Below are 27399 nucleotides of genomic sequence, written 5' to 3'. Positions count from 1 at the left end.
TGGTTTTAAAAACTTTCAAGACTAGTTTTGTAACACGCCAGCAGATGGCAGCACAAGGCTGCATGATCAATCATACTGAGCACCGTCTTTGATAAATCAGTATGCCAAAAGACATCATCCTGTGCGCGTACATTGGGAGCTGTGCTGTTCTGTCCACGTGGGCACCCAGTCACTGAGCTCCTCATCACACGGGAGTTTCTAGATCCCACACTATACGCCAGATTCGGCTCTTCCCGACGATGAGGCTCAAAGACCAAAGTTTTGACACCATTGTGATTCACTCTTCGAAACGAAAGACTTCCAGAACACGTTCCAGAAGCAGCAGGACCACTGGGGGGCGCTGTATTGCTGTGCAAGGGTACTATTTTGCAGGTAATGTGAAAACGTAGATAAATAAAGTACTTTGTTGTAAACAGAGCTCATCTCCAAACTTTTTGATACCACCTTGTGTGTGTGTAATATTACCAAACATAACACAAAAAAAAGAAAACAGGAAATGTAGGTGAAATTTGTGTGAAATTCCGGACGGCCGAGTTCATGGCATTTGAATATTTTGTCCTGAGTGAGACTCCAAATTCATGACAAGGTAATGCTTTTAGTGTACTTACCTCAAAAACAACCAGAATAGCTGCACAGTCATATAATAAATATTATTATTATTCTCCTCCTGGTTGCTATAGTAACAAGGTCAGAATGATGGGTGGTAGCACAGGCGTGGATGATCTGCTGCATGTAAACTAAACTGTGGGATGTAGTACTTTGGCTTTCGCTGGTGGTGTGGAGTGATGGTGCAGAAATGGGAATGGAGGGCATATGGAGAAGTTTGTAGTGGTTGTGTTGGTGGTGGTTCAGCCTGTTCCGTGACTGCTGTAGTCGAACACTCCTTTCTTAAAGAAGGGCGAGATGTTGCACACGGCGTGTTTGGAGAGCTGCAGGCCCAAATCGTCGGCTCGCAAAGGAGAGGAGGAGCAGGACGACGACAGCATGATCTGGAAGAAGTTTCTTAAGTAGCGCTAAAAGAGAGAGCGAGAGATGGAGAGAATATAAATGTTAGTGCTGAGAAAAACACGGAGACTCAGTCGGACAGTAATTACAAGAGACTCAGACAAATGTGGAAGAGTAAACCTGCTGGAGAGAGAGAGGTAAAGAGACGCACAGTATATGAACAAAAGATTGTGGACACCTGACCATGATTGCTATGTGCTTGTGTTTGAAAATCCCACTGAGTCCCCATTTGCAGTTATAATAAGCTCCACTCTTCTGGGAACTAGATTGTGTGACGATTTGTGTAAAATCTCATTCAGACACAATGGTGTTAATAAAGTCAGGTACTGGTGTAGGTGAGGTGAGGATGCCTGGGGGTGCAGTCAGCATGAAAAATGCATCTGAAAGGGGTTCTAGCTCTATAGCAGGAGATCTACCACTCCAAACCATGTCAAATTTTAGTCAGGTGTCAATACTTTTGTCCATACATATGAAGGATGGGATGGGAGGATGGATGGAGAGACATACTACCATAGTACACTACTGTCTTACCTCCAGGTGACTGCGTCTCTCTGCCACCATTCTTTCATCCCGGTTGCCAAATATTTTTTTCGGAGGGAACTCCAGGGCTGCTAGCTACAAAAAACAAACAAAGAGGAAATTTAAATCAATTTAATGTGTGTGTGTGTGTGTGTGTGTGTGTGTGCGCGTGTGTGTGTGTGTGTGTGTGTGCGTGGACAGCATGTTTACCTCTGGATATTTTATTTTGAGGGATTTGTGCATTTCTCTGAAGCGGCTGTAGCGTCGAAACACAGTCCATGTTTCATCCAGAACCGTAATCTAAAAATAACCCACAGAAATTTACATTCACACTAAACCAATGGTTTGCAAACTTTTTTTGAGTAGTGAAATGCTAATAATGACTGTCCAACATTGAAATATAAATAGAATATAATCAATACAAATTAAAAGTAGAATAAAATATAGGGATAAAAATATATATTGTTATATTACACACACACACACACACACACAGAGAGATAGAGAGAGAGAGAGAATAAAATCACTGTTCTCCATCACCCCAAAAAATGGTATTACATTTTTTATTTTAAAAAATGTCTAATTTATTAGATCAAGTTCGAAAACAATAAAATTCAACAGTTTAAAGTTACTTGTATTAATGACCTAATTGTTTGTTTGTGGATGTATGAACTTTATTTTGAATAGAGAAAAACATTAATGACAAAAAAAATGATATCAATCCTGCCGTTTATTACGCCCCACCTGTCATGCCTTTATTCCCCACTAGAGGGGTGTCTGAATGACACAAATCTCCACAAACTCTAGTGGAACATCTCATAGCAATATACCATGAGTTTTCTGAATACTGGATTGTGATTGGCTACAAAGAGGTAACGTTCCAGTTCCATACAGAGTGAGACAGACTATTATATCTCCTGAAGACCTTCTAAAGTACATGGAGGATGTAAAGCGGAAGCGCAAAGCTCTCCGAAATTTACCTTTACTTCAAATTCGTAGTGCTCGTCTTTGCCCTGTCCCCGAAGGACGTAGCGCGGGATGCTGATCTTCACCGGATCCTTTAACCGGTCAGGACTTGGACTTAGCGGGACCGTCACGAAGCGCTAAAACGAAGCAAGAAGAGCTGGTTTCCCCTTCTTTTTCATAACTCTGTGAATCTGACTGTCGTCAAATAAATGTTATTTCTGCAGATCTTACCTCATACTTCTGTCTACGTGGATCCACAGGATGTGTATGGTTATTCTGTTAAAAATAAATAAATATACAAATGGAAACTTCTCAGGGCAAGTTCCTCCTGCTCCTGTGAAGTGTGCAAACCACTATTGTTTTATGGTTTTTGAGATGCGTGAATGTCCATTTTGGTTCTATGCAACAAACTCACATGAATTGGACAGAGAATGTCCAAATGGGACATTTTTGTCTCTAACAAAATAACTTGTTTAAGACACAAACAGGAGAGAAGATGTGATTGGACCCCTCACCCCTACAGTCAAACATGGAGGTGAAAGCTTGATAGTTTGGGGTTGTTTTGGAGCAGGGAAGGTTGGAGACTAATTCCAGAAAGTGATTGCTCAGATAACTGGCTATTAGTAATGTTCACTGCTGATTGGCTGCCTGCTCCACGCTAAGATATACCGTTTATAAAAGAACACAAGATAGATAGTTTGTAGTGTAACTCTGAAGTCGGCATGGTAACAGAGGGTGTAATTTGGCGGTGAGGACAAACGGATACCTGCAGTGACTCGGTGGAGAGCGACAGGTCGTTGTTATTGTCAGAGTTCTGCAAGTTGATCTGCCGCAGCCTCTTCTGAACCTCTTCTTCAATGTATGCTTTTAACCTACACACACACCCATACCCACACACACACACAATGATTTAATATACACTATATGCACAATTACGAAAAGACAATACACTTCAAAGATAGGCTTGTGTGTGTGTGTGTGTGTGTGTGTGTGTGTGTGTGTGGTAAAACAGATACCGGTCATCGGTGAGAGGCAGAACTGTGTTGAGGCTCTGGATGGGGCTCATTGGGCAGTTCCCCACACTGTTCTTCTCATCACTGCTCACCGAGAGGCTCCGCCCACTCACCTCACTCTGACTGATCCTCTGCTTTAGCTGAGCAATTTCCCTCTCCATCCTGACACACACAGAATAAATAAAAATTGCCAAGATCCATCATTCCGGACTACTTGCATTTAGCGACATGTTAGCATTGTAGGGTACGTTTAAACTTGTAAGACTAACTTTGGCACATTATAGAAGCCACGACACGCTATATTATTTTAAGTAAATTGTTGGTCAACATGGTAGCCCCGCCCTCTTTGTGGTGACAAAGAACTAAATATTTACAATGAAGTTCAAATTTAAAGCATCTTCTCTCACTTTATCTTATTTGTGTATCCGAAATCTGTTCGTGATTATGAGCACTATGCCGGCTGTGTGTCTGACTTTGAGCACAGGTGAGGACTCGTTCGATTTGCAAACGGTGGCGTTGGAGATGGAGGTTTTGGAGAAACAGATTCGCGAGCTGCATGAAAAGCATGCCCGGCTGCGAGAGCGGAAAGCGGCGCTGGAAACATCCCGGGCGGACGCGCACTCGTCCCAGGTAAATTCCCGGGTTGAACCTAACGCTCCCAGCACCTCAACTCCGCGTGTTTCTCTGCCCAGACCCAGCGCACCTACAACTCCGGCAAAGGTGCAACATGGACCCTGGATGCGGCAGCAGCGGAAGAGACAAGCAAAGCCCGGTCGAGGACGTCTCCCCGCCACCACTACAGGCCTTCGAGATCTCGACCGAGAACCGCCGCCTCTCCGCGAGACGGAACGCGACACTGTGATTCTCGGAGATTCCATCGTCCGGCATGTCCGCGCTACGGAGCTAAAGGTAAGGTGCACACTCGCTGTTTTCCTGGTGCTCGTGTTCTTGATGTCGCTGCGCAGGTACCCGCGGTCCTGAAGGAGAACTTGGAGCGGTTGTTCTTCATGCCGGAACGAACGACACCAGGCTGAGACAAACGGAGGTATTAAAGAGGGATTTCAGGATCCTGGTGGAGACGGTACGCAGCACATCACCCACAACGAGGATCATAGTGTCAGGACCTCTTCCCACTTACCAGCGAGGGGCTGAGAAGTTTAGTAGACTTTTAGCTCTAAATGAATGGTTACAGTCATGGTGTCGAGAACATAAACTTCTCTTTGTTAATAACTGGAACTGTTTCTGGGAGCGTCCTAGGTTCTTCCGCCTGATGGCCTGCACCCCAGCAGAGTTGGAGCAGCAGTGCTATCAGATAACATCTCTAGGATACTTCACACCATCTGACTGGTAAGACATCAGGAAATCTTCGACAATGAGAACACGCATACAACAGACCAAATAGTTACAAGTTCACACACAGCCCAGTTTATAGAAACCGTATCTATCCTCGTAGCAAAACCAAGAAGTAAATACACAAGATCCAGAAACAATCTCATTGAAGTTAAAACTGAAAATGCCAGATAAACAAACACCAAAAAGTTTTAAAGTTTGGTCTTTTAAACATTAGATCACTTGCACCCAAAGCACTGATTATAAATGAGATGATCACAGAGAATAATCTCGATGCACTCTGTCTCACTGAGACCTGGATTAAACCAGGTGATTATATGGGTCTAAGCAGTCGACACCGTCAGGATATGTTTATAAGCATGAGCCCGTCAGACTGGTCGTGGGGGTGTAGGAACCATTTATACTGCTTCTCTTAATGTTAGTCAGATGTTAGGATTCAGCTTTAAATCATTTGAAGTGCTCGTTCTTAAAGTTGTACTTTCGGACATACATAGTAAACTCGCTCTGGTCACCGTGTACAGACCCCCAGGACCCTACGCTGATTTTCTTCAAGAGTTTGCTTGTTTTCTATCAGATCTCTTGATCAATTTTGATAAAGTGCTGCTTGTAGGAGACTTTAATATTCATGTAGATGATGTAAACGATGCTCTAGGATTATCATTTGTTGACTTATTAAACTCTTTTGGGGTTAAACAAAACGTCACCAGACCAACTCATCGCTTTAACCACACACTAGACTTAATAATATCACACGGAGCAGACGTCACTGATATAGATATTTTACCTCAGAGTGATGACATCACAGACCATTACCTCATACTGTACACACTACCGGTAGAGCAGATTAGCCGTGTTGCACCACGTTATCGACCTGGTAGGACTATTGTTCCAACCACTAAGGACAGATTCGTAAATAACCTGCCTGATTTATCTCAATTTCTCACTAAACCCATAACTACTATTAATCTTGATGAGATAACTAAGAACATAGACCTTATCCTCACTAGCACATTAGACACCGTTGCCCCTATCCGGTTAAAAAAGGTTAGAGACCAAGCACCTGCATCTTGGTATAATAGTCATACACATGCCCTCAAGAGAACAGCACGTAATCTGGAGAGAAAATGGAGGAAAACTAAATTGGAGGTATTTAGAATCGCGTATAAAGACAGTATGCTCAGCTACAGACGGGCGCTAAAAGCTGCTAGAGCTGAACACCTGAGCAAACTTATAGAAAACAACAAAAACAATCCCAGGTTCCTTTTCAGTACAGTAGCTAAACTAACTACAAATCAGGGCTCTGAAAATTGTGTTCCATCACAGTTTAGTAGTGAGGACTTTATGATTTTCTTCACTGAAAAAATAGATAACATTAGAAAAACAATTGTGGCAGTTCAACCTCTTACAGCATCTCCTGAGACAGTGTTACCTTCAACTCCACAACTCCACTGTTTTACATGTATAGGACAGGAAGAGCTGTATAATGTTATTGCCAAAGCTAAATCGACAACATGTCAGTTAGATCCAATTCCTACTAAATTACTGAAGGAAGTGTTATATACAACTGGTGAGCCTCTTCTAAATATTATTAACTCCTCACTATCTTTAGGTCACGTCCCTAAATCCCTCAAGTTAGCAGTTATTAAGCCCCTCATTAAAAACCTAATCTGGATCCAAACACGTTATCAAATTACAGACCAATTTCAAATCTCCCATTTATGTCTAAGATTTTAGAAAAGATTGTCGCTGCACAGTTATGTTCCTACCTGCAAGAGAACAATATCTTTGAAGAATTTCAGTCAGGTTTTAGGCCCCATCATAGCACAGAAACTGCTCTAGTTAAAATAACTAATGACCTGTTTTTAGCTTCAGACCAAGGCTTCATCTCGCTGTTGGTTTTACTAGATCTTAGTGCTGCATTCGACACTATAGACCATGATCTCCTCCTAGATCGCTTACAAAATTACATCGGCATTCAGGGACAGGCATTAAGCTGGTTTAAATCCTACCTGTCCGATCGTTACCATTTCGTAGATTTGAATGGAGAGCTATCCAGGCTAATGCAAGTAAATTATGGCGTGCCGCAAGGTTCAGTTCTAGGACCCTGCTCTTCACAATATACATGCTTCCGTTAGGAAATATTATTAGAAGGCATGGAATTAGCTTCCATTGTTATGCTGATGATACTCAGCTATATATTTCATCTAAACCAGGCGATACAGCTCAATTAACCCGGATGACTGAGTGTGTTAAGGAACTAAGAGATTGGATGACCCATAACTTTCTACTTTTAAATTCTGATAAGACTGAGATTTTGCTCATCGGCCCAAAAACTGGTATACAGACGCTCCAGCATCTCAACCTGCATTTAGACGGATGTTCTGTAACCACTAGTTCAACGGTAAAAGACCTGGGTGTTATTTTAGACAGCGACTTGTCTTTCAAAAATCACATCAATCAGGTTACAAAACAGCCTTCTTTCACCTTAGAAATATTTCTAAGCTAAGAAATATGTTGTCTATATCCGATGCAGAGAAGCTCGTCCATGCGTTTATGACCTCCAGAATAGACTACTGTAATGCGTTACTAGGTGGATGTCCTGCTTCATTAATAAACAAGCTTCAGTTAGTCCAGAATGCAGCAGCCAGAGTTCTTACAAGGTCAAAAAAATATGATCACATAACCCCGATCTTATCGTCCCTACATTGGCTTCCTGTTAAGTTTCGAATAGACTACAAACTATTACTTCTCACTTATAAAGCACTAAATGGTTTGGCTCCGTGTATCTATCCAGTCTTTTAACACGCTACAATCCGCCACGCTCCTGAGATCTCAAAACTCTGGGCTTCTAGTAGTTCCTAGAATAGCAAAGTCCACTAAAGGTGGTAGAGCATTTTCACATTTAGCTCCTAAACTCTGGAATAGTCTTCCTGACGGTGTTCGGGGCTCAGACACACTCACCCAATTTAAGTGTAGATTAAAACGTATCTTTTAGCAAAGCCTACACATAACACACATCACATCATAACCTTGTGCTCCAGAACATCTGATCACATGCACATTATCAACTTGTGCTGTTAATATCATGAACAGCAGCTACGCTAATTCCTCTCCACTGCTTCTCTTTCTCCCCATCCCGAGGCATCCTGAGGTTGCTCCAGCTCCAGTCACCTCCCACCTCGTGATGATTACGGACCTTTAAAGAAGTAGATGCCGAACTCACAAACATCCTGAACCATCTAGAGACGTACCAGTGCCATTTGGATCCCGCTACATGTGTGGAGTTTTGACATTGGACCTCCTGGAGTGTTTAAAGGCTCTGGCATGGAGAAGCTGATGCTGGATCTGTGGTGATCACAAATGCTGAGCTTATAAAACTCGGAGCTACTAACCATATAGACTGTTTAAGACTGCAGAAAGAACATTACTTATAATCTTATACTCCAGTAATCATGTTAGTTCCCACTCTCCAGTGTTCTGTATTGTTGAAAGATTTATGATCAAACTCTTGATGTCACCCAGATGAGGATGGGTTCCCCTTTTGAGTCTGGTTCCTCTCAAGGTTTCTTCCTCATAACATCTAAGGGAGTTTTTCCTTGCCACAGTCGCCACGGCTTGCTCATCAGGGACAAATGCACACCATTCACCATCACTGTTGATTTGTGTAAAGCTGCTTTGAGACAATGTCTGTTGTGAAAAGCGCTATACAAATAAACTTGACTTGACTTGACTTGACATTTACACACCTCTCCTGGTCAAGTTCAGGTACTGCGGTGCCTACGATGCTCCGCCTGCGGGCCTCCTCGGCCTCGGGCTCTAGGCTGATGTTCCGTCGCAGGGCCGAGTGTCTCCTCTCGAGTCGTGCCACTGCCTGCTCCAGCGCCTCCCTCTGCTGCTTCTCCCTCGTCTCCAGGATCTCCTGCTCTTTACGCCGCACCTTCTCCTCCTGCCGTGCCACGTTTGCCGTGAACTCGTAGGTCTGCTGCAGCTGCAGGAGCTGCTCGGCGCTGGTGCTGTGCTGAGACAGACGGTCTTCCTTCTCCTCTAGCTCCTTCTCAATCTGATGGGGAACAATGGGGTGAGTTTAATGTGGAAGCAGATCTTTCTGCCTTTCCTCGTAAAATACATATTCATAAGTTATAGACAAATTCAAGCATTACAACCAAGTTTTAAATCTAAATCCGAAGACGTCCATTAAGTAAAAAGGCACAATATTGATGAATCTTTAGCTGTAGACAGGGGTGGCAATAATTTTGAGAGTTGTTGCTGACCTGAAACAGCATCTCGTCCAGTTCGTTCTCCACCTGCTCGGGGCTGCCCCCCGTTTCCCTTCCCCGGCCTCGCTCCAGTGCCTCCTCCGCTCGGTGCAGCTCTTCGGACACGGCAGGCAGGTGGTTCTGACACAGAGAGACCAGCTGTCGCTCTTTACACTGCAGCCGGTGCTCGGCCTGAGACAGCTGAGCCTCCTCCTGCAGGAGGGACGAGGAGTCCTGAGCTCCCCACACCAGCATCTCACTTACCTATAGCACCACAGGGTCACGGAGATGAAGAACAGAGGAAATTCACTTACGAATCTTTCTTACTTTTGTTTGCTAGTTCAGCCCTTTTTAGCGAGGTCAAATTTGGATAGCTAGGTCACATTTACAGATTGTGCTAGCTAGCATAGATTTCAATTAGGTCAACCTTTAATCAAAAGTTTAGCCATCATTCACTTTTGATGTGATTTAGATTTTTTATTCTAGCTATTTTAGATTCTAATCGCTAGGTCAAGTCCTTGCTAGCATAGATGTCGGTTACTAGCTTAGATTTCGATCGTCAGGTCAGATTTTGCTAGGTCAACCTTTGATAGCCTTATGTTTAACCTTATGTCGCTTAGATTGATTTCAATCTCTGGGTTAGATTTTGCTAGCAAGCCCTTTTTTCAATTTTTAGGTTTTGCTAGTTTTGCCTTCGATGGATTTCTAATATAGTTTTCACTTGCTGGGACAGCATTTTCCTTACAAGGTAAGCCTTAGCTCTTTCTTGCTAGTTTGGAGTTTAATCAGCATTTATTAGCTGTTTTCGTTTCTGTTTGCTGGCTTGCTCACTGGTTTAGCTTTTGATCTGCTTTGCTTTTGGCTGCTTTTGATCTGTACATATCTGATCTCTGAATCGCTAAGCCAGGCTTGACTTCCTATGTTAGCTCTTGCTTAATGAATTCTTGTGTGCTTTAGCATAAAAGCATTGATAAAAGCTGGCTTAGAGTATAGTGCGATTTCAGCCTTGTGATTGGTTAGCTTAATGGCTTGTTTAGTCCCGCCTACTTTACATCAATAACAAGGAAATTGTGTGTTCCCATACCAGTCTCTGCTTCTCCCTGTGTGCGTGCTGCAAGACTCCGAGGGCGGCATGATCGTTCGCCACCTCTATCTTGAGCCTCTCCTTCTGCTGCGAGAGCCCCTCCAGTAACACGCCCAGCTCCTGTACCTGCTCCTGCTTGAAACTCTCGTATCGCTCCCTGGCGTTCCTCAGCGCCTCCTCGCCTGCATCCTCGCCGTCCACCCGGGCCTCCTTCGCGAGCAACAGACCCTCCCTGATCTCAGCCAGCGTTCTCTGCTCCTCCTCCAGACGCCGAGCCTCGTCTCGGCTCAGAAGCGCCGCCGCCTCCTCGCTCCGCTCCCGAAGCTGCTCCTCCAGTCGACCCACGAGAGAATGCTGCTCCCGCTCCCGCTCCTCCAGACGTCTAGATGTGGAACAAACCAATTATTCTTAAAAATAAAAAGTGAAACTATGAATATTTAGTGAAGTGTAATGGTCTTGTTGTACCTCCTTTCCAGTTGGATTTTAACAGCCTGCTCCTCTCGGTCCCGTTTCAGACGTTCCAGTTCTCTGAAGAGCTCCGTCTGCTCAGCGTGTTCTCTCCTGACCTGCACTTCTCCGCCGTCTTCCTCTTCCTCACGTACCTCTGTTTCCTGCACCTCCCCATCCTCACACTCCTCCTCCAGGTGCTGCTCTAGCTGCTGTGGTCTTCTCCTCTGTTTCTGCTCCTGTTGCTCCCTGTGACGTTCTTCCTAGAAATGAAACAGCTCACTTCATTGAATAATTTAGCAAAAATAATTTAACAGAAGATGCGTCTCTTTCATAATTGACCAATCAGACAGTAGTTCCATCCCCAAGCATTAACATATTGCATACATTTATTCCCTTCCATTAACATGGGAAAACAAGTCCCTCCCTTAATGTCATTGTGACCAATCAGTGGCCACTTTCCACCCCTAACTTTCAATTGTAAACAACCAAACAACCAATTGTAACACAGACCCATACCTGACTCCACTGTGGCCAATCAGAGAGAAGTTCCTGCCACTAGCTCCACAGGAACCAATCGTCAAACAGGTCTCTTTAGTAATATCACTACGGCCAATCAGAGAGAAGTTCCCACCCCCAATATACATGTAACTATGGTAACCTTTTCCTCTCTACAGTTGCCATCCTAATATACATGTGACCAATCTCAAAACAGTTCCCACCCCCAACCCCAAAGTAACAAATCAGATCACAGGTCCCACACTATTACAACTGCGACCAATCAGAGAGCAGTTCCTTCCCCTAACTCCACAGTAACCAGTCAGAGCACAGGTTTCTCCCATTATTTTGGCACCCCCTGTGCCAAAATAACCAATCGAATAGCATTAGTAACAGACATGATCTCCCCTAGCATTGCCCACCTGAAATCGCTCCTTCTCAGCCAGCAGGTCTCTCATGCGGCTCTCGATGTCCTGGCTGCGTTTGTGCAGACTCTCCTCCTGCCTGCGGATGCGCAACTGCACCTGCTCGGACTCCTTCCTCTGAGACTCCACCTCCTGCTGCATGCGCTCCAGCTCCGCCTTCTCACACTTCTGCTTCTCCTCCATTTCCTTTATCAGACGTCTGATGTATACACACGCACACACAGTCCATAACTAATTTAGATAACATTTCTGACATACTTTTTTTTTTAAACTTGACCCACCTTTTGTGTTCGAGCTTCTCCAGCTCTTCTCGCTGCTGCCTCTCGAACTCCAGTCTGCAAAACACAACTTACTGTTAACTGACTTCCAGCAGACACATCACACACACACACACACACACACAATTGAACATGTTAATAAAAAAAGTCAGAAGGGACAGTTTTACCACAATACACAATTAGCACACACGCACACACGCACACACACGCACACACGCACACACACGCACACACACGCACACACACGTGCAGAAAAGAAAATGAGCGCACATAAAGACAATGAGCATCAACACACACTTGACATGCATCAAAACACAGGCTGCATTCACAAGGACATTTTAGTATCAGACAGAAACTTGTTTATCAGATATGAGTCTGTTTCCACAGTGTCAAATGTGTGGAAACTCCTAGTCTTTTATGGTTTTTGATACATGCATTGACCCAACAAATCTCTATAACTGAAAAATCCTCCCACCGCATGAAGAACAGCTTCACACACACTCGACATCTGGACACTTCGTTTCTCCAAACATTCAGCTGAAATACTTTTCTGTGCCGAGATTTCTTGTTCATCACAGAGCAGTTCAGTAGGATTTAGGTGACTGGGCAGGTCATTCTATGATGGATATCACTCCAGACGACTGTCTGCTCTCTAAATAAACTAATTAAATTACAGAGCTTGGAGGTGCACTTTGGCTCATCGTCTTGTCATGAGAAAAAGTCGGTTCCAACGAGCCGCAGTCCAGACGGAATTGCATGGTGTTGAAGTATCGAATGGTAATCGAATTTGGTTCAGTTTTCCAGAATTATTCTCCAACCTTCTCTGCTCCAAAACAACCCAAAACCATTATCTTCCATCTCCATTTGTGAGTGTGGGGGTAAGGGAGTCTGATCACATCTCCTCTCCTGTTCTCCGTCTTACACAAGTTCTTCTGTTAGCAACAAAAATGTCCCATTTGGACTCCACAGAATTTTATTCCACTAATTCACTGTCCAATTCTTGTGTGTTTTTCCTTTTACTGAGTTTGTTGTATAGAAACTAATGGAAAATGCACGTGTCTCAAAAACCATCGGAGTTGCCCTCTGTCCTTAATCCCTAAGTGAATGAAACATGGTCAGATCATTTGTTTAATCTAATTATACTAAAATGTCCTTTATTGAGAATCGTAATCAAAGCCAAAACTAACAAATAAATAAATGAACAGACAGTGAATAAGGTTGTTACGAACAAAAAGCTGACACCTCACACTAAAATGAAAAATAAAGCTAATGTTAGGACATTTTGTTTAGTTTTTCTCACTGGTTGTTCTACCTGAGAAAGACCGGCCCCTTCTCTGTGAAGAGACTGTGATCGGGGAAGTTCAGAAACACAGCATTAAACCATGGCGGCTGAGCGCTTTCGCTCACAGAATCACGCAAACAATAAACCTTCTTTGCAGAATTTCAGGCACGGAGAAAGGGAATGTGGATATATGAGGTGCGTTGGGGGCGAACGCTGTCACCCAAAATGCTAACGTTATTCGATAAAAAATGTTGGAGTACAGTTAGCAGGCAAATCGGTTTCTGCATGTCGTAAGACATATTAGCATCTCTGGGTGAAGTTCGGCTTTAAATGGGGTGGAATCAGACAGCGTGGTGGGAAAGAAGCATGGAGAGAAAAGAGGAAAATACGCTCTATACACACACACAGCGTTCCATACCCAGGGTTGTAGAGCATGACTGTGGAGAGGTTCTCACAGGACTTGGAGAGATCGGTCATTGAGAGACTCAGTGTGCTGAGAAGGCCGCTCTAAAACACAAGTCAATCAGAACAAGAGAAATAAAATGTAACACAGGTGAAGGGTGAAAGCCTGCAGAGAGACTGACCTTCCTCTTCTCACGCAGTTTGGCTGCTTCTTTAGGATGGTTAAATCTGAACATGTTGGTCCTTCCCAGTAGGATCACAGCACCTTGGAACAGAGATGTTTTTTAAAAAAAAAAAAAAAAAAAAAAAAATCATAAACAAGCATAATGGACAACTGAAAGATGGACAATGAGATTTGGGGGTCAGACAGCACCATCTGAACATACTGCCATTCTGCAACAATAGCTTATGACTATAATGAAAAGTTGATAACCTCAACAATGATGGAACCATAATGAATAGACATTCTGAATTGAGGATGAGGATGGGTTCACTTTAGAGTCTGGTTCCTCTCAAGGTTTCCTCCTCAAACCCGTTCAGGAAGTTTTTCTTTACCACCTTCGACACTGGCTCATTTTGTAGGGATACACTTATATGGATTGTTATATAAATGTAAAAGTTATATTTGTAATAATATATTTCACTAAAGCTTCTTTGGGACAATGTCCACCAGTAGTGGATGAAGCACACAAACCATGTAGTTTAGTAAAAGTGTCCCTTTAAACTTTCACTCCAGTAAAAGTACAAAGGTTTTTGCCATAAAATGTACTTTAAATACTATGATTTATTATAACTATAATTTTCCTTTTATCATTTTTATCACAATACTCTTTACTTTATCAACTCAGTTTATGGGAAAAGACTCGAATGTGACTCTCAGCACACTGATCTATTAATAGAATGATATTATTGACTCAAACACTGATTGATTTCTATTACAATTATCATGAACCCCAACTTTTTAAACTACTTCAATAAAATCCTGTAAATGAGGTCACGTGTGTTGTGGCGAGTTTAAGTCTGGAGTTTCTTCATCATTTATTCCTCTCTAAATGTTCTGCTTAATGTTGAACTGATGCTGAACTGTATGTTGGTGATCAGTAGATACACCAAGCACCAATCAGAACACGTGTAAAACAGAGCGTTCGCTCGACACTGATTGGTGACTCGCTGTGTGTTTTACCAGTTACGTTTTTATCCTTGTTAAAAAAAAAAGGAACGACTGATTTAGCAAAATTTAACATTTTACTTTGAAATGTAGTGAAGTTACAGTAAAAGTTTTCCCAAATGGAAATACTTTAAGTACAGAGACATGAAAAAGCTACTTAAGTACAGTAATGAATTAAATTTACTTCATTACTGTCCGACACTGGTGTTCAATGTATATTGAACTGAGTAGAAATCATTTAATTATGAGACTAGAGTGGATGTAAAATACTTAGAACATTGCACCATCTAGACCAGAGATCCCCAACCACCAGGTGGCAACCCAGTAGCAGCAGGCTGTTGAACAGGTACCTCCAAATTGCAAGTAAACTCTTTGACAAATGTCTATAGACAATGTATACCCTGATTTTTTTTTTTTAATTGGATGCAAATTTCCATAGTGTCAGCTAACCTCCAACAATGAGATCACCATATGGAATTGTCTTGGCTTTTTAATCATGTTAATTCTATAGATTTTCATGGGGGGGTCTCACTAGCTATCTGGCATCAAATATATATTAATTGGGTTAAAAAGGCTGACTGCACCCCAGGCCTCCTCACCTCACCCACATCAGTACCTGACATTACTAACACCCTTGAATGAATCTCAGACAAATCTCCACAAGCACACTCCAAAATCTAGTGAAACATCTTCACAGGAGAGTGGAGATTATTAGAAAAGCAAAAGGGGCACTCGGTGTGGAATGCGATGTTCGAAAAGAAGCACATACCAATTTTGTGATCAGGTGTCCACAAACATTAGATAGACAGAAAAAATGCAGGTAAGATGAAGCTGACCTTGGTTGAGCTGGCATGGTTCGGTGATGTGAATCCCATTCACTGAGCATTGCGACTCGCTCAGAGGGATCAGCGTCACGGTGCCATCCTGATTCTCAAACAAACAGTGTTCACTCTCCAGTCCCAAGCCATGAAGAACTGAAGAGAGAGAAAATCCTATCATGCTGAGATCTGATGTAATCTAAAGTCACAGCAGTGTTGAACAGAGCCAGTTTGCCAGAAAGATCAGCAGTCTTTGAGAAGCTTGTGGTGGAAAAAAAAAGAGAAAGGGCAGCACTATTTTCCGATTCTCTGGTTCAAGACCCATGGTGTAAGAAAGAAGTTTAGAAAGTTGTTTAAACATTGCTCAAAATATTAGTTTATACTCTAAAGAAATGTTAGCAGTTAGGCTTCGGTCTGATAGATTACTTTTGCTTTGTGGTGTATACAATGTCTGCTTGTGGGACAATGAATATGTTGTTGATTGGTTGGTAAGAGATTGAGATCAGTCTTGTGGTAACTGGTTGGTTAGAGATTTAGATCAGTCTTGTGGTGACTGGTTGGTTTGTTGAGTTAGAGATTGAGATCAGTCTTGTGGTGACTGGTTGGTTAGAGGGTGAGATTAGTCTTATGTTAAATTAACAACTTGGTTGTTGGGTAATTGGTAGACTCAGTTGTACAGGTTGTTTTGCTTGTGTGATTTTGTTTGTTGATGGATTGATCAGGGTATTGGTAATTAGTGTTTAAGATAAGTAATTACTTTGCCTGTTGCTCAGTTGGTATTGACTTTGAGCTGGTTGTTTGGGGACTGGTTGGGTGGTATATTTGTTTGTTGGGTTACTGGTTGGATTTTGTGTGACCTGTCTAGGTCAGGGGTGGGCAAACTTTTTGACTCACGGGCCACAATGGGTTCTAAAATTTGACAGAGGGGCCAGGTCTCATTTTATGTGTGTGTGTATTACATTAGAGATTTGGCAAATTCAGTTTCATCAAGTGGCAAAAGATCAATTTGTTGATCTTTTTTGCTGCCAGTGCATCAATAAACACAGCGGAAAACCTCAAGTTAAGTTTCAGTAGGAACAGTGTTGTTGAACTTATTTTGCCAGTTCATCAAAGTCTGGAGTAAGTTTTGTTGTGGCAATTCTGAGAAGAGATCCGAGGTGTTTGTTAGAAACTGTCGCAGTTTTTAAAGAGTATCAGATTACCAGCAAGCTCTCTTAAGAGAAGAAGAGAGTATTGCACGCGAACAATGTCAATGTAGCTGAAGTGCGACATCTTTAGGGGAAACGTGGGCATTACAGGGGAAAGGTAAATTGAACAATGTTTACCTGTACCTATTTTAATAGAATTTGGTCACGTTCGGCGGGCCGGATTATAAACCCAATGGGCCATGTGTGGCCCGCGGGCCGTAGTTTGCCTATGTCTGGTCTGGGTGGTCTGTTTGGTGATTGGTGTAGCTTGGTAGAACGATTGGTTACTTGGTGGGTCTGTGTTGGTGAGTGGTCAAAATAATTGATGTTTGGACAGATGTTTTATCTGAATAGTTGTTTGGTTTTGGTGTTTTGGTCAGTGTGTGGACTGGTTGAGTGGTTTGCTGTTTGGTTGGGTCGAATTGCTGCTTAGAACGAAAGACTGGTTTGGCTTACCGATGTCCTGTTCGTTGGCAGCATCTTCCCGGCCTACACATGTCCTCCCCTCCTGCAACACCACACCAGAACTCAGACCCAAAATGACAAAAGATTCTGCTCGGATCTGTAATCTGCAGTAATCTGTTCTATTTAGATTTACTACGAATGGCTTCAACATGTTATTTTGTCTTTATGAAGCCCTGTGTTTTGTAAAACATACCTTTAAGTGGTAGAGGATGATGCCGGTGCTGAGCAGGTCGTCGTCAATGCCAATGAGATGAGGAAGTTGTGAGTCCAAGATCACACCAATTCCTTCCTTCCTCAGAGCTAGTGTCTCCTCCTACCACCCACACACATCCCACACGGTCAGTATATGAACATCAACTGCTCTGTTAGCTGTGAATTAAAGTAGTGTATATAATTCTGACACAAAAATGGCTTTATTTACAAAAACAGTGCAGCACCTTCAGAATATTCTGTGTTTCATTCCATTTGTTTGCCCACTCCTTTGTCAGTTCCAGCACCTAAAACAAACAAAAAAATAATCAAAGTACATCAATGAATACTTACAAGAAAAAAGAAGATATAAAAACAATGCAGGAAACACTTATGAAAACAGAATGCACAAAACCAAGTTAAAAATAAAACAAAGAAAGAAAGAAAGAAAGAAAGAAAGAAAGAAAGAAAGAAAGAAAGAAAGAAAGAAAGAACATTAAAAAAAAGAACAAAAAAAGAAAAAAGACAATGAGAGCAGGAATGCGTTTGGGATTTGAGGCATTATTTACCCGAGCCTCATTCTGGTGCAGTTTCTGTTCCATACTCAGAGCTGTGGGTGAATCCAGAAGTGCGATCTGAAAAACAAAAACAAGATCAGATCCAACACCGAACACTGGAACTCACTCAGCGGCCTGAAATCTAAATATAAAAATGTAGTGGTATTTTTTTATTATAAAATGGCCCCTGACCTGGTTCCCCTGGGCGAGCAGGGCTTTGAGGCGAACGATCTCAGCTCTCAGCTCACGGATCAGCCGCACGTTTGCGTCCTCGTTGATGGTGGGTTTGTTGATGATGTTTTTGGCACGGTTAGCATAGCGCAGCGTGCTCAGCGTCTCGCCGTAGTTCACGTCCGCAGGAGAAATGGCTGAGAGGAAAGTGGCCAGGAAAAAAACTAATATATATTACAATGGAAACGTTAGCTTAAAGTTAACCAAAATTCCAGAATGCCTGTCTACTTACTGTGGTGTACAGTAGAGGTGAAAAGGTGTTTTCTATAGTATAAAGCTACTCAAGAATTCTTGTATGATTTCGTTGTCATGTTTGAAGGCAAAAGTTATTTTTCCAAAGTGACTTAGGAATTGTAGAATTTTTCTCTAGAAAGGAGATCTTTATTTTCTAATTTTTTAATTTAAAGGTAGCAAAGTGCTCTAGAAGGGTTTCCTTCTCATTTGTACAAGAAAAGTTTATTTTTCATAGTACAAAGCTGTGTACAAAATAATGTTTATTCCCTAGAGTTCAAAGCTAAAAAGGAAAAAAGAATCACTGTTGATGCTAGCCCGAAAATTCTAGAATGGATTTCCCTCTTGCTTGAACATAAAACACTTCTAGACCATATAGCTAACAAAAAATAATAGAACGTTTCCCTTTTACTATAATGTACAAAAGTTCATATGGGCTTAAAATAAAGCTAAAATTTTTCTTCAGAAGGGTAAAGATCTGTGTCTTTCTTAAGACTTTAAAACGACATAAGAATTGTAAAATGTTTTTCTCTTTAGTTTAATGTACAGAACAAAACTTTTTTTCTAGAGTTCAAAGCTACCAAATAATTCTAGAATGCTTCTCTTTCTTAGAATAATGTAGAGATTTTTTTTTTGTGGAGTTCAAAGCTACTGAGCAAAACTAATGAATTCTAGAATGCCTTTATAGAGGAAAAATTCTATTTGCTATAATTAATGCTACCCTAGAATTCTGGAGTGTTTTCCTCCTTATTTTGGTGCACAGGAGAAAGGGTAAAAAATATAGATATATTCTAGAGTCAAAAGTTTCCAAAGAATTCTAGAATGTTCTCATTATAAGTTACAAACAAAATATATTTCTCCAGAGTTCAACAAGGCCTAAGAAATTCTAGAAGTTCCATTAATCTTTTTTTTTTTTTTTTTTATAAGAGTTTAAACCTAACAAAGATTTTTAGAAAGGTATAATTTTTCTAGAGTATAAAGTATAAAGTGAAATTCTAGACCCTAGAAGAAAGAATATGTCTGTAGTTTTTTTAGGGTTTAAAGCTAAGAAAGAATTCTTGTGTTTTCTTTATCATTTGTACAGGCAAACGTTATTTATTCTAGAGTTTAAGGCTACCAGTGTGTTCAATAAAACCTTTTATTATTTTTTCCCCCCCTAGAGCTCAAATCTAGCATTCTAGAATGCATTTCTTCTCAGTTGTAATGTAAAGGGAAAAATGTTGATCATAAACATGATCTAAATATTATTTAAATGATTTGAATGTAACAGTATAATAATTAACTTTGTTTTTTTTGCCTGAGTATTTCAGATACCTACACGAGAGGCAGCTGACCTTCTAATCTGCTACGAAATCTAGCAGGAAGCATGGAAATATATTTTTATACCAAAGCTGGTGTATAATTTACCAAATGTTTTTATAAATACAGTGTAAGAGATGTTCATGTCTGCTCTTGTGCTCAGCTACTGACTGGCAATCATGATGGTTTTGGAGTTTCCTCCCAGACTGTCTTTGAGAAGCCAGGTGAGGACAGAGTCTCTGTACGGGACAAACACCTGCTTCTTCTTCAGATGGCCGCTTCCTCCGTCCTGAGACATATCAGCTAAACAGATACAGAAGAGTGAAATAAAGAGAAAACGCCTTAGTTTTACATGTATTATAAGCTGATATGGCTCTGGAGAGCGTCTCAAACATTACGACTCCTACAAAATCACACTTTTACCCTCACCCAAGGCGGATATGACGTTGCCGAGGGTAACCAAGCTCTTGTTGATGTTGCCTCCTTCTTTGAGGCGAACGCCGGTGGCACCAGTCGCATCGGCTCTCTCACTGCCTGCCAGATCCACCAGGTGAATCTTACTGACCGTCTCACACGGCATCTCCGCATCGAACTTCGCCTACAGACAGAGAGGGGAAGAGAGAGAGGGACAAGTGGAGGGAGTGTGACAGAAACAGGGAGAGAGAGAGAGAGAGAGAGAGAAAGAATGAAAGGGGGCAGAGATAGAAGAAGAAGAATAAAATAATAGAAGAAGAATAGAAGAAGAAAAAGAAAATGAGGACGTATAAAAAGAAGGAGAGCATAATAGGAAAGAGGGGTGAAGAAAGGAAAGATGGGGATAGAGAGGGGGTATGAAAAAGAAATGTAAGGAAAGGGAAATAAAAAGGAAGCGTGGAAGAGAGAGAAGACAAATGGATTGGTATAAAGAGAGAGGGAGAGAAAGAGAGGGAAGAGAGATTGAGAGGGGAAGGTGAGGGCAGACAGTAAGAAAGATATGGAGGAGAGGAAAGAAAAAAAGAGAGAAAATAAAGAGGGAAAAGATTAGAGAGAGAAATAGAGATAAAGAGAAAAGGAAGGGGAATACAGAGGGCAGACAGAAAGAAATATAGAGAGCAAAAGAGATAATAGAGAAAAGGAGAGAGGAAAAGGGAGGATGGAAGGAAAAGAAACAGTGAGAGAGAGAGAGAGAGAGAGAGAGAGAGAGAGAGAGAGAGAGAGAGAGAGAGAGCACAAGAAAAAGAGTGAAATAAAGAGGTGGGGGTAAAGATTAAGAATTGGAGGGATAGAAAAAAAGCAGAGAGGAAGAGAGAGGGATGAAAGATGCTAGCCGAACACTTTACCTGCGTGAAGTTGATGGTGAAGATGGCGTGCGAGCGGCTGCTGGCGTCGTTCATGCCTGTGCTTGCCGTGGTGCGGTTGATGTTCCCCGCCTCCATCAGCTCCTCCACATCGCTGTAGTTCTGAACCAGGTGCTTGGACAGGTCTGAAACAGCAGAACACCACTAAACCTTCTACCTCCACACTAAACCGCGGTTTACAGACCCGAGTGGGCTTGAAACAGCTTACCTTCGACGTAAGGGCCGTCTTTAGGGTGCTCTCTCACGCGCAGGTTGTACGTCTTAGCCAGCTTTCTCCTCAGCAAGTCTCGCACACGCTCGTTATAGATCTCCAAATAACTACAAAACAACGACAGTCAGAGATGTGAGGTGGGACTGAGGTTCTTCCCCAAACTGTTAGCATAATTGTTAAAAACACAAAATTGTATATGACGTCTTAGATGCTGGAGCATGACATTTTCCCTTCACTTGAACTAGGAGACCCAAACCTGTTCCAGCATGACCATGCCCCTATGCACAAAGCCAGATCAATGAAGAGATGCTTTACATGGGTTGGAAGTTCTGCTCCAACCCTAATGAACACCTTTGGAATGGATGTTTCATGCTGCACCCCAGGCCTACTCACCTCACCTACATCAGAATCTGACTTTACTAACACTTTTGTGGCTGAAAGAAATCTTGCACAAATCTCCAGAAAATCTAGTGGAACTTCTCAGAAGAGAGGTTACAATCGAAAATTTTATTTTCATACTTTTGTAAAATGTGTAGAAATCCTGTTGGTGGTGCCGGAACTTGATCTTGTGACATTCTGATAGAGAGCTATGAGCTCTGAACCAATGAGGTCCCACCTCCCTAACTGTCAAATACATTTTGATAGATGCCCTTATCGGGGGCGACCTACTTTTATCTCATTCATACAACTGAGCAGATATCGGGTTAAGGGCCTCGCTCAGGGGCCCAGGAGTGACAGCTTAGTGTGGCAGGGTTTGAACTCATGACCTTCAGATCCTTAACCACTAAGCTACCACCTCCCCTATAACTCTATTTCACCGTGTTACAGTCATAGCGCAATAACCGTCCCCAAACCCAAAGATCGGAAGCTGTTGAGAAAGTGGCCACTTCCTGTACTGATTTCTTTCCACGATTAATGAGCATCTGTATGGTGTTTTCTATTTTTTTTAGAACCAGTTGTAATCGCAAAGAATTATGGTGCATGTGCATGCTGGCCTGTGCCAACAAGTCCAAATATATATCAATTAAGTACTTTTCTAAATTCTAAACTTTTTTTCCTTCATAGGTGAATCCTAGTCTACTGACCCTCGTGTCACCCACCTGACTTCCGTACGGAAGGAGGCTTCATCACGACGGGTCATACCGGTAATCCTGGTGAAAAGGCCCTCGCAAATCCTCGGAATCAGCCCCACATCTCCCTGTAGCACAAAGACAGAGAGAAACACTTCAAGATAATAAAATCTCACGAAATATTTTTGAGGATAAATTTATACTTCCGTGGAACATCTTATGAAATCTCAGAAAATGCTCACAATATCTCTGGTGGGCTCATGATATCTTTGGAAAGCTGATGATATCTCGGAACTTTCCCCGATAATTTGCAACGCTCTGTATATCTGAGGACATCAAGACTTCTTAAGACAACAGAGAACTACCCAGGATTACCCAGGACAACTCTGCTTACTCTGGAATACCCAGGACTACCCATGACCACCCAGGACAACCCAAGACAATTTAATACAGCTCAGAACAATTTAGGACTACCCAGGACAACAGAAAACTACCCAGGACTATCCAGGACAATTCTAGACTACTTTGGACTACCCATGACAACACGGGACCACCACGGACAATTTCAGCCAGTCAGCTAAGGACAATTTAGAACTACTCTGGACTACAATGGCCTACAATGTTACAGAAAATGTAAAAAAAGAACATTTGGACAAAAAGTGGGGGGACACCAAGCACATTATGGGTTTTGATCTGACATTTATATCTGACAAAAACAAATAAATACTAAAACAAATGAAAAAATAATAGACACCTGTGATGTGTTTATTAGTTTGACATAAATAGCTCATGATATCAGAAACATCAGTGTGAGATTTTACAGAAGTGACACATTTACCCACCAATTGTATTTAAAACTACGGTGCGAGAAGAGGAACTGGTCACTTCTCTTACCTGGTTGCCCATCATGGTGTAGGACTTCCCTGAGCCCGTCTGTCCGTAAGCAAAGATACAAGCATTGTACCCCTCGAACGCTGCCTTGAGCACATCTGAACCCAGGTCCTTAAACACCTAAATATTTACACATACAAACATTACGATTGCTAATCAACGTATGCTAGGAGGATGGATTTCAATATGAAGCATCAGCAATTACCTACTGCCAGCCTCAGACTGGTGATAAGTTTTTATATTGCTATAATTAGAGTGCTAGATGTGAGAGATGAGAGAAAAACACAATGGCGTTCCACAGGGTTCGGTTTTAGGCCAGCTATTGTGTGTTCTCTCTCTCTCTCTCTCTCTCTCTCTCTCTCTCTCTCTCTCTCTCTCTCTCTCTCTCTCTCTCTCTATATATATATATATATATATATATATATATATATATATATATATATATATATATATATATATATATATATATATAATATCCAGCCTCTTGAAATCTAATTTGCAAATCCAGGAAGATTAAAGTATGCTTTAAATGATCATCCCTGCCCTCATACAGGAGGAAGCTATAAATAAAACAGGAAGTGATGGAGCAGGACACTAGGAGATGAGTGCAGAATTACAAATGAGTTATTAATACATCTTAAGAAATCAATAACAGAAAAGGTTGATGGTTGAAAAGTTGGAAAAGAGATTTTTCTGAAACAATTATGAAAGCCATCTTTGATTCTGCTAACCATGTCTTCATTTTTTGTGTAATTTGCTACCTTTGAAATGGACATGAGAACCCAGCTAATCTCATTAGCAAGTCAATTTATATGGACAAAAGTTTGTGGCACCTGTCAATAACTTTAGTAACTATTTTTTTTATTCCACATTTTGTTCCCATTTGATCTTATAATAACCTTCACTCTATTGGGAAGATGTCCCACTAGATTTTGTGCCAATTTGTGAGATTCCACTTAGCCACAAGGAAGTTAGTACTGATGTAGGTGAGGTGAGGAGGCCTGGGATGACGTCAGCATGAACAATTCACCCCAAAGGTGTTCAGTAGGGTTGGAGCTCTATAGCAGATCTTTCAACCCATGTAAAGCATGTCTCCATAGAGTTGGCTTTGTGCACTTTGTGACATGCTGAAACAGGTTTGGGTCTCCCAGTTTAAGTGAAAGAAGAATTTCATGCTACCACATCCAAAGACGTCCTACATGATTGTGTGCCTCCAACTTTTATATTACAGTTTAGGAAAGAACCACATACCAGTGAAAATCATCCCTTCAGGTGAAAGGAGTTGTATTTGTGTATTTTGTGTCATGCTGCAACAGTTTTGGGTCTCCTAGTTCAAATAAAGAAAAGATTTCAAGCTACAGAAATCACGTCCTACACAATTGTGTCTCCGAGGACGAACTTCCGATGGTGGGAAAAGTCCAATAATTATGTCCATATAATGTACCTTGCCAGGCTTACATTCCATCTCCAAAGAATGTTAGGTAATAATTTAGAAAAACAACTTGAAGGAACATGGAGAGCTGAACATCTTAGATGGCCAAGTCTGCCAAAGGTTAGCGCTCCAACATACGCAATGTTCTCCTGTTTCTGAAGACCTGAATTTGCCAGATTAAAGAAAAGATTAGGGTCGGAGTTAAGACGGTACACTGAAGCAAAGTTATTCACTTCATGCCTCAGGGATTTCCCTTTTCCTAAACACCTTATTCTCCTTCATAATCTGCATAAATGTTGTGTTAGAGGAGGTCTTCGGCCGACATAGGCTGACCTACAATCATACTAAAACGCATAAACAATCATGACCCAAATGTAGTAGACCAAATATTAAGCTGATTTAGGAGTCTAAGAACAAAAATTCCCAGAGCGAAGCTAATGAGGTCTTGAGCACGTTCTATTCATCTCCTTATGGTTAGAAATGAAAGACTGCTCTCAAAGTCTCCCTGCTCCGAGTGACGTTTAAATAATAAACTCCCACGATGTAGAACTTGCCGTTTGGTCTCAGCAACCCATGTACAAACAAAGGTAAACCCCTCGCCCCACCGTAGTCCTGTTTTCTATAAGAATCAAATCATCAGCCTTCAGGAACACTGTGCAGAAAAAATCACCTTCTCCTGTGAGATGAATCTGGTGCTGGTGCGATCAGCCGAGTCGTAGGAAAAATCGAACGTGAAGGTTTTCGTTCTCTCCCTCACCGAGTCACCCGTCACGCCATCAGGGATCTGGAGGGAATGAGGTAAAGACAACCATGAATCACGTATGTGATGAAGCAGTCATGATTTCGAATCATGATGAAGCAGATTCGGTCATGATGAAGCAGCAGCTGCGAGAGAAACGACGTGCTTCTTACCTTTAGGTTGGTAATTGTGGTCTTGTTTCCTTCCATCTCGATGATGCACTGGGCCAAGAGCTCCTTCTCCCTGTGAAGGAGACACGATCAGATGAGTCGCAGAGATCTCATCACACATCCATGATTTCTGTTCCGGGAGCTTTCTGAACACCATCTCAGCATTTGATCAGTTAAAAACAATACACAAAATAAAGTAATCTGGAAAATGATGGGGAATTGATCCAAATGCAAGGCTTTTTCTTTTATTTAAACACACACACACACACACACACACACACACACACACACACACACACACACACACAGGAGCAGATCTACACCAAATGAGGGATGTATTATTAGTGTTTATCGGTTTAGTGACTCAGCATTGTGCTCTTTGTGTAGAATAAAGATATTTGAGGAGACGTTTTCTCTGCTGTTTCTCTTAAAAAAAAAAAAAAGAACACAGAAACCACCATTCAGTAAAGTGTATGAGTAACACAACCTATTACAAGTTACACAACCCTTTAAACTCCTGACAGAACACACACACTTTAGACCTCCATTAAACCTTTAAGTAGAGTGTATGAGACTTACACAACACCACAAACTACAGAGAGAACACACACTGGATAATGTTTTCCCTGCTCTAACACACACACACACACACACACACACACACACACACACACACTTCCATACCACCTTTCAGGAGAGTGTATATAAGTTACACAACCCCATAAACAACCAACAGAACACACACACTTTAGACCATACTACATTTCATTAGTGTATCCAAACAACCCTCATTCCGACCAACACACAGGCGCTTGCTTTACACACACACACACACACACACACACACACACTTCAACTCAGATAAGCTGTTAGTTAGCTGGTTATTTAGAATAAACAAAGTGAATAGACAGAACGGATTAATAGACAGACAGACTAATATGGAAGCAATTAAAGATAAATGGACCAACAGACTGGAAGAACTGGAAAAATGGGGAAGACCGAAAGATACATAAATAATAAAGCAAATACAAAATGAATGCAACAGAAGCAAGAAAGTAAGAGAGGAAAAGAAAAGAGATATGGGGGAGAAAGGAAAACTAACAAGGACAAATGGAAGGTAGGAAGCACAGGAAAAAGGTACAGATAAGACAAGTGAAAACCTGAAAGAAAAGACAAAAAGTAGGGAGGAAATAACAGATTAAATGTATGGATAGAATGGATGAATAGAACAACATGGAAAGGTAGAAGGATGGACAGACAGACAGACTAAAAAGAAAAAGGCAGGACAAACAAAGACACGACATAAGGGAAGGAAGGAAAATAAAGAAGAGTAAAAGAAGAAGGAAAAACATAAGAACGAGTAGTAAGAAAGAAAGAAAGAAAGAAAGAAAGAAAAAGAGGAGTAAGGGAAAGAAAGAAATCAGTCAATTAATTAATCCGTGTGATTCGAACAGTGAAGTAAAAACTCAAGTGATGGGGTAACTGGGTAACAGAGGAATGGGGTAACGAGGTAACAGAGTAACGGGGTAACGGAGTAACAGACTCCCTGCACGTGACGCTCAGACGCGGGGCCGAGCCAACCCCGCGCGCGCCCTGTCTGCGTGCCAGCTGTCGGAATCAGAGGGTCTGCGGGTCGCGCGCTCACCGTTGGTTCATGGGCCGCACGCGCACCGCCACGCGCACCGATGCCATGTTCGCATCCCCCGGCGTTCCTCCTTCTCTTTCTCTTCCTCCTTCTCTTTCTCTTTCTCCTCCTCTTCAGCTCCTCATTAAAGACCAGGAAACCGCAGACTCACAATAATATCCCTAAATCCAGCTGCACTACTGTCCCGGTAATAATCCCGGTAAACCCCGGATCCCCTCACAGCACTGCCGTGAC

At 41.9% G+C, this 27399-nt stretch overlaps 1 protein-coding gene across 2 annotated transcripts in view; it reads right to left on the bottom strand.

Moving 5' to 3' along the window:
* Window positions 1–27399, bottom strand: part of kif16ba (kinesin family member 16Ba) — a 27604-nt gene continuing 205 nt past the window's right edge. Inside the window, exons 1-31 of one of the 2 annotated variants that reach the window (XM_046837932.1) lie at window positions 27166–27399; window positions 25524–25593; window positions 25282–25395; window positions 23183–23299; window positions 22319–22416; window positions 21216–21325; window positions 20990–21132; window positions 20100–20268; window positions 19842–19973; window positions 18102–18277; window positions 17922–17987; window positions 17601–17660; window positions 17357–17476; window positions 17155–17206; window positions 15530–15667; window positions 13708–13790; window positions 13542–13630; window positions 13154–13186; window positions 11845–11898; window positions 11561–11762; window positions 10659–10903; window positions 10194–10575; window positions 9125–9373; window positions 8600–8913; window positions 3507–3665; window positions 3257–3362; window positions 2722–2766; window positions 2505–2627; window positions 1735–1824; window positions 1537–1620; window positions 1–1013 (exon numbers count right to left, since the gene is read on the bottom strand). The exon at window positions 27166–27399 is cut by the window's right edge and continues 205 nt beyond it. In XM_046837932.1, coding sequence (XP_046693888.1) covers window positions 849–1013; window positions 1537–1620; window positions 1735–1824; window positions 2505–2627; window positions 2722–2766; window positions 3257–3362; window positions 3507–3665; window positions 8600–8913; window positions 9125–9373; window positions 10194–10575; window positions 10659–10903; window positions 11561–11762; window positions 11845–11898; window positions 13154–13186; window positions 13542–13630; window positions 13708–13790; window positions 15530–15667; window positions 17155–17206; window positions 17357–17476; window positions 17601–17660; window positions 17922–17987; window positions 18102–18277; window positions 19842–19973; window positions 20100–20268; window positions 20990–21132; window positions 21216–21325; window positions 22319–22416; window positions 23183–23299; window positions 25282–25395; window positions 25524–25593; window positions 27166–27212 — 4035 coding nt within the window. In that variant the 5' untranslated portion in view covers window positions 27213–27399 and the 3' untranslated portion in view covers window positions 1–848. The remainder of the gene's footprint in view (window positions 1014–1536; window positions 1621–1734; window positions 1825–2504; window positions 2628–2721; window positions 2767–3256; window positions 3363–3506; window positions 3666–8599; window positions 8914–9124; window positions 9374–10193; window positions 10576–10658; window positions 10904–11560; window positions 11763–11844; window positions 11899–13153; window positions 13187–13541; window positions 13631–13707; window positions 13791–15529; window positions 15668–17154; window positions 17207–17356; window positions 17477–17600; window positions 17661–17921; window positions 17988–18101; window positions 18278–19841; window positions 19974–20099; window positions 20269–20989; window positions 21133–21215; window positions 21326–22318; window positions 22417–23182; window positions 23300–25281; window positions 25396–25523; window positions 25594–27165) is intronic. The other variant, XM_046837933.1, reaches the window with a different exon arrangement.

This window comes from Silurus meridionalis, chromosome 24 (assembly GCF_014805685.1).
Source record: "Silurus meridionalis isolate SWU-2019-XX chromosome 24, ASM1480568v1, whole genome shotgun sequence".
NCBI classification, from domain to species: domain Eukaryota; kingdom Metazoa; phylum Chordata; class Actinopteri; order Siluriformes; family Siluridae; genus Silurus; species Silurus meridionalis.
This window is presented reverse-complemented; position numbering and strand designations above follow the sequence as displayed.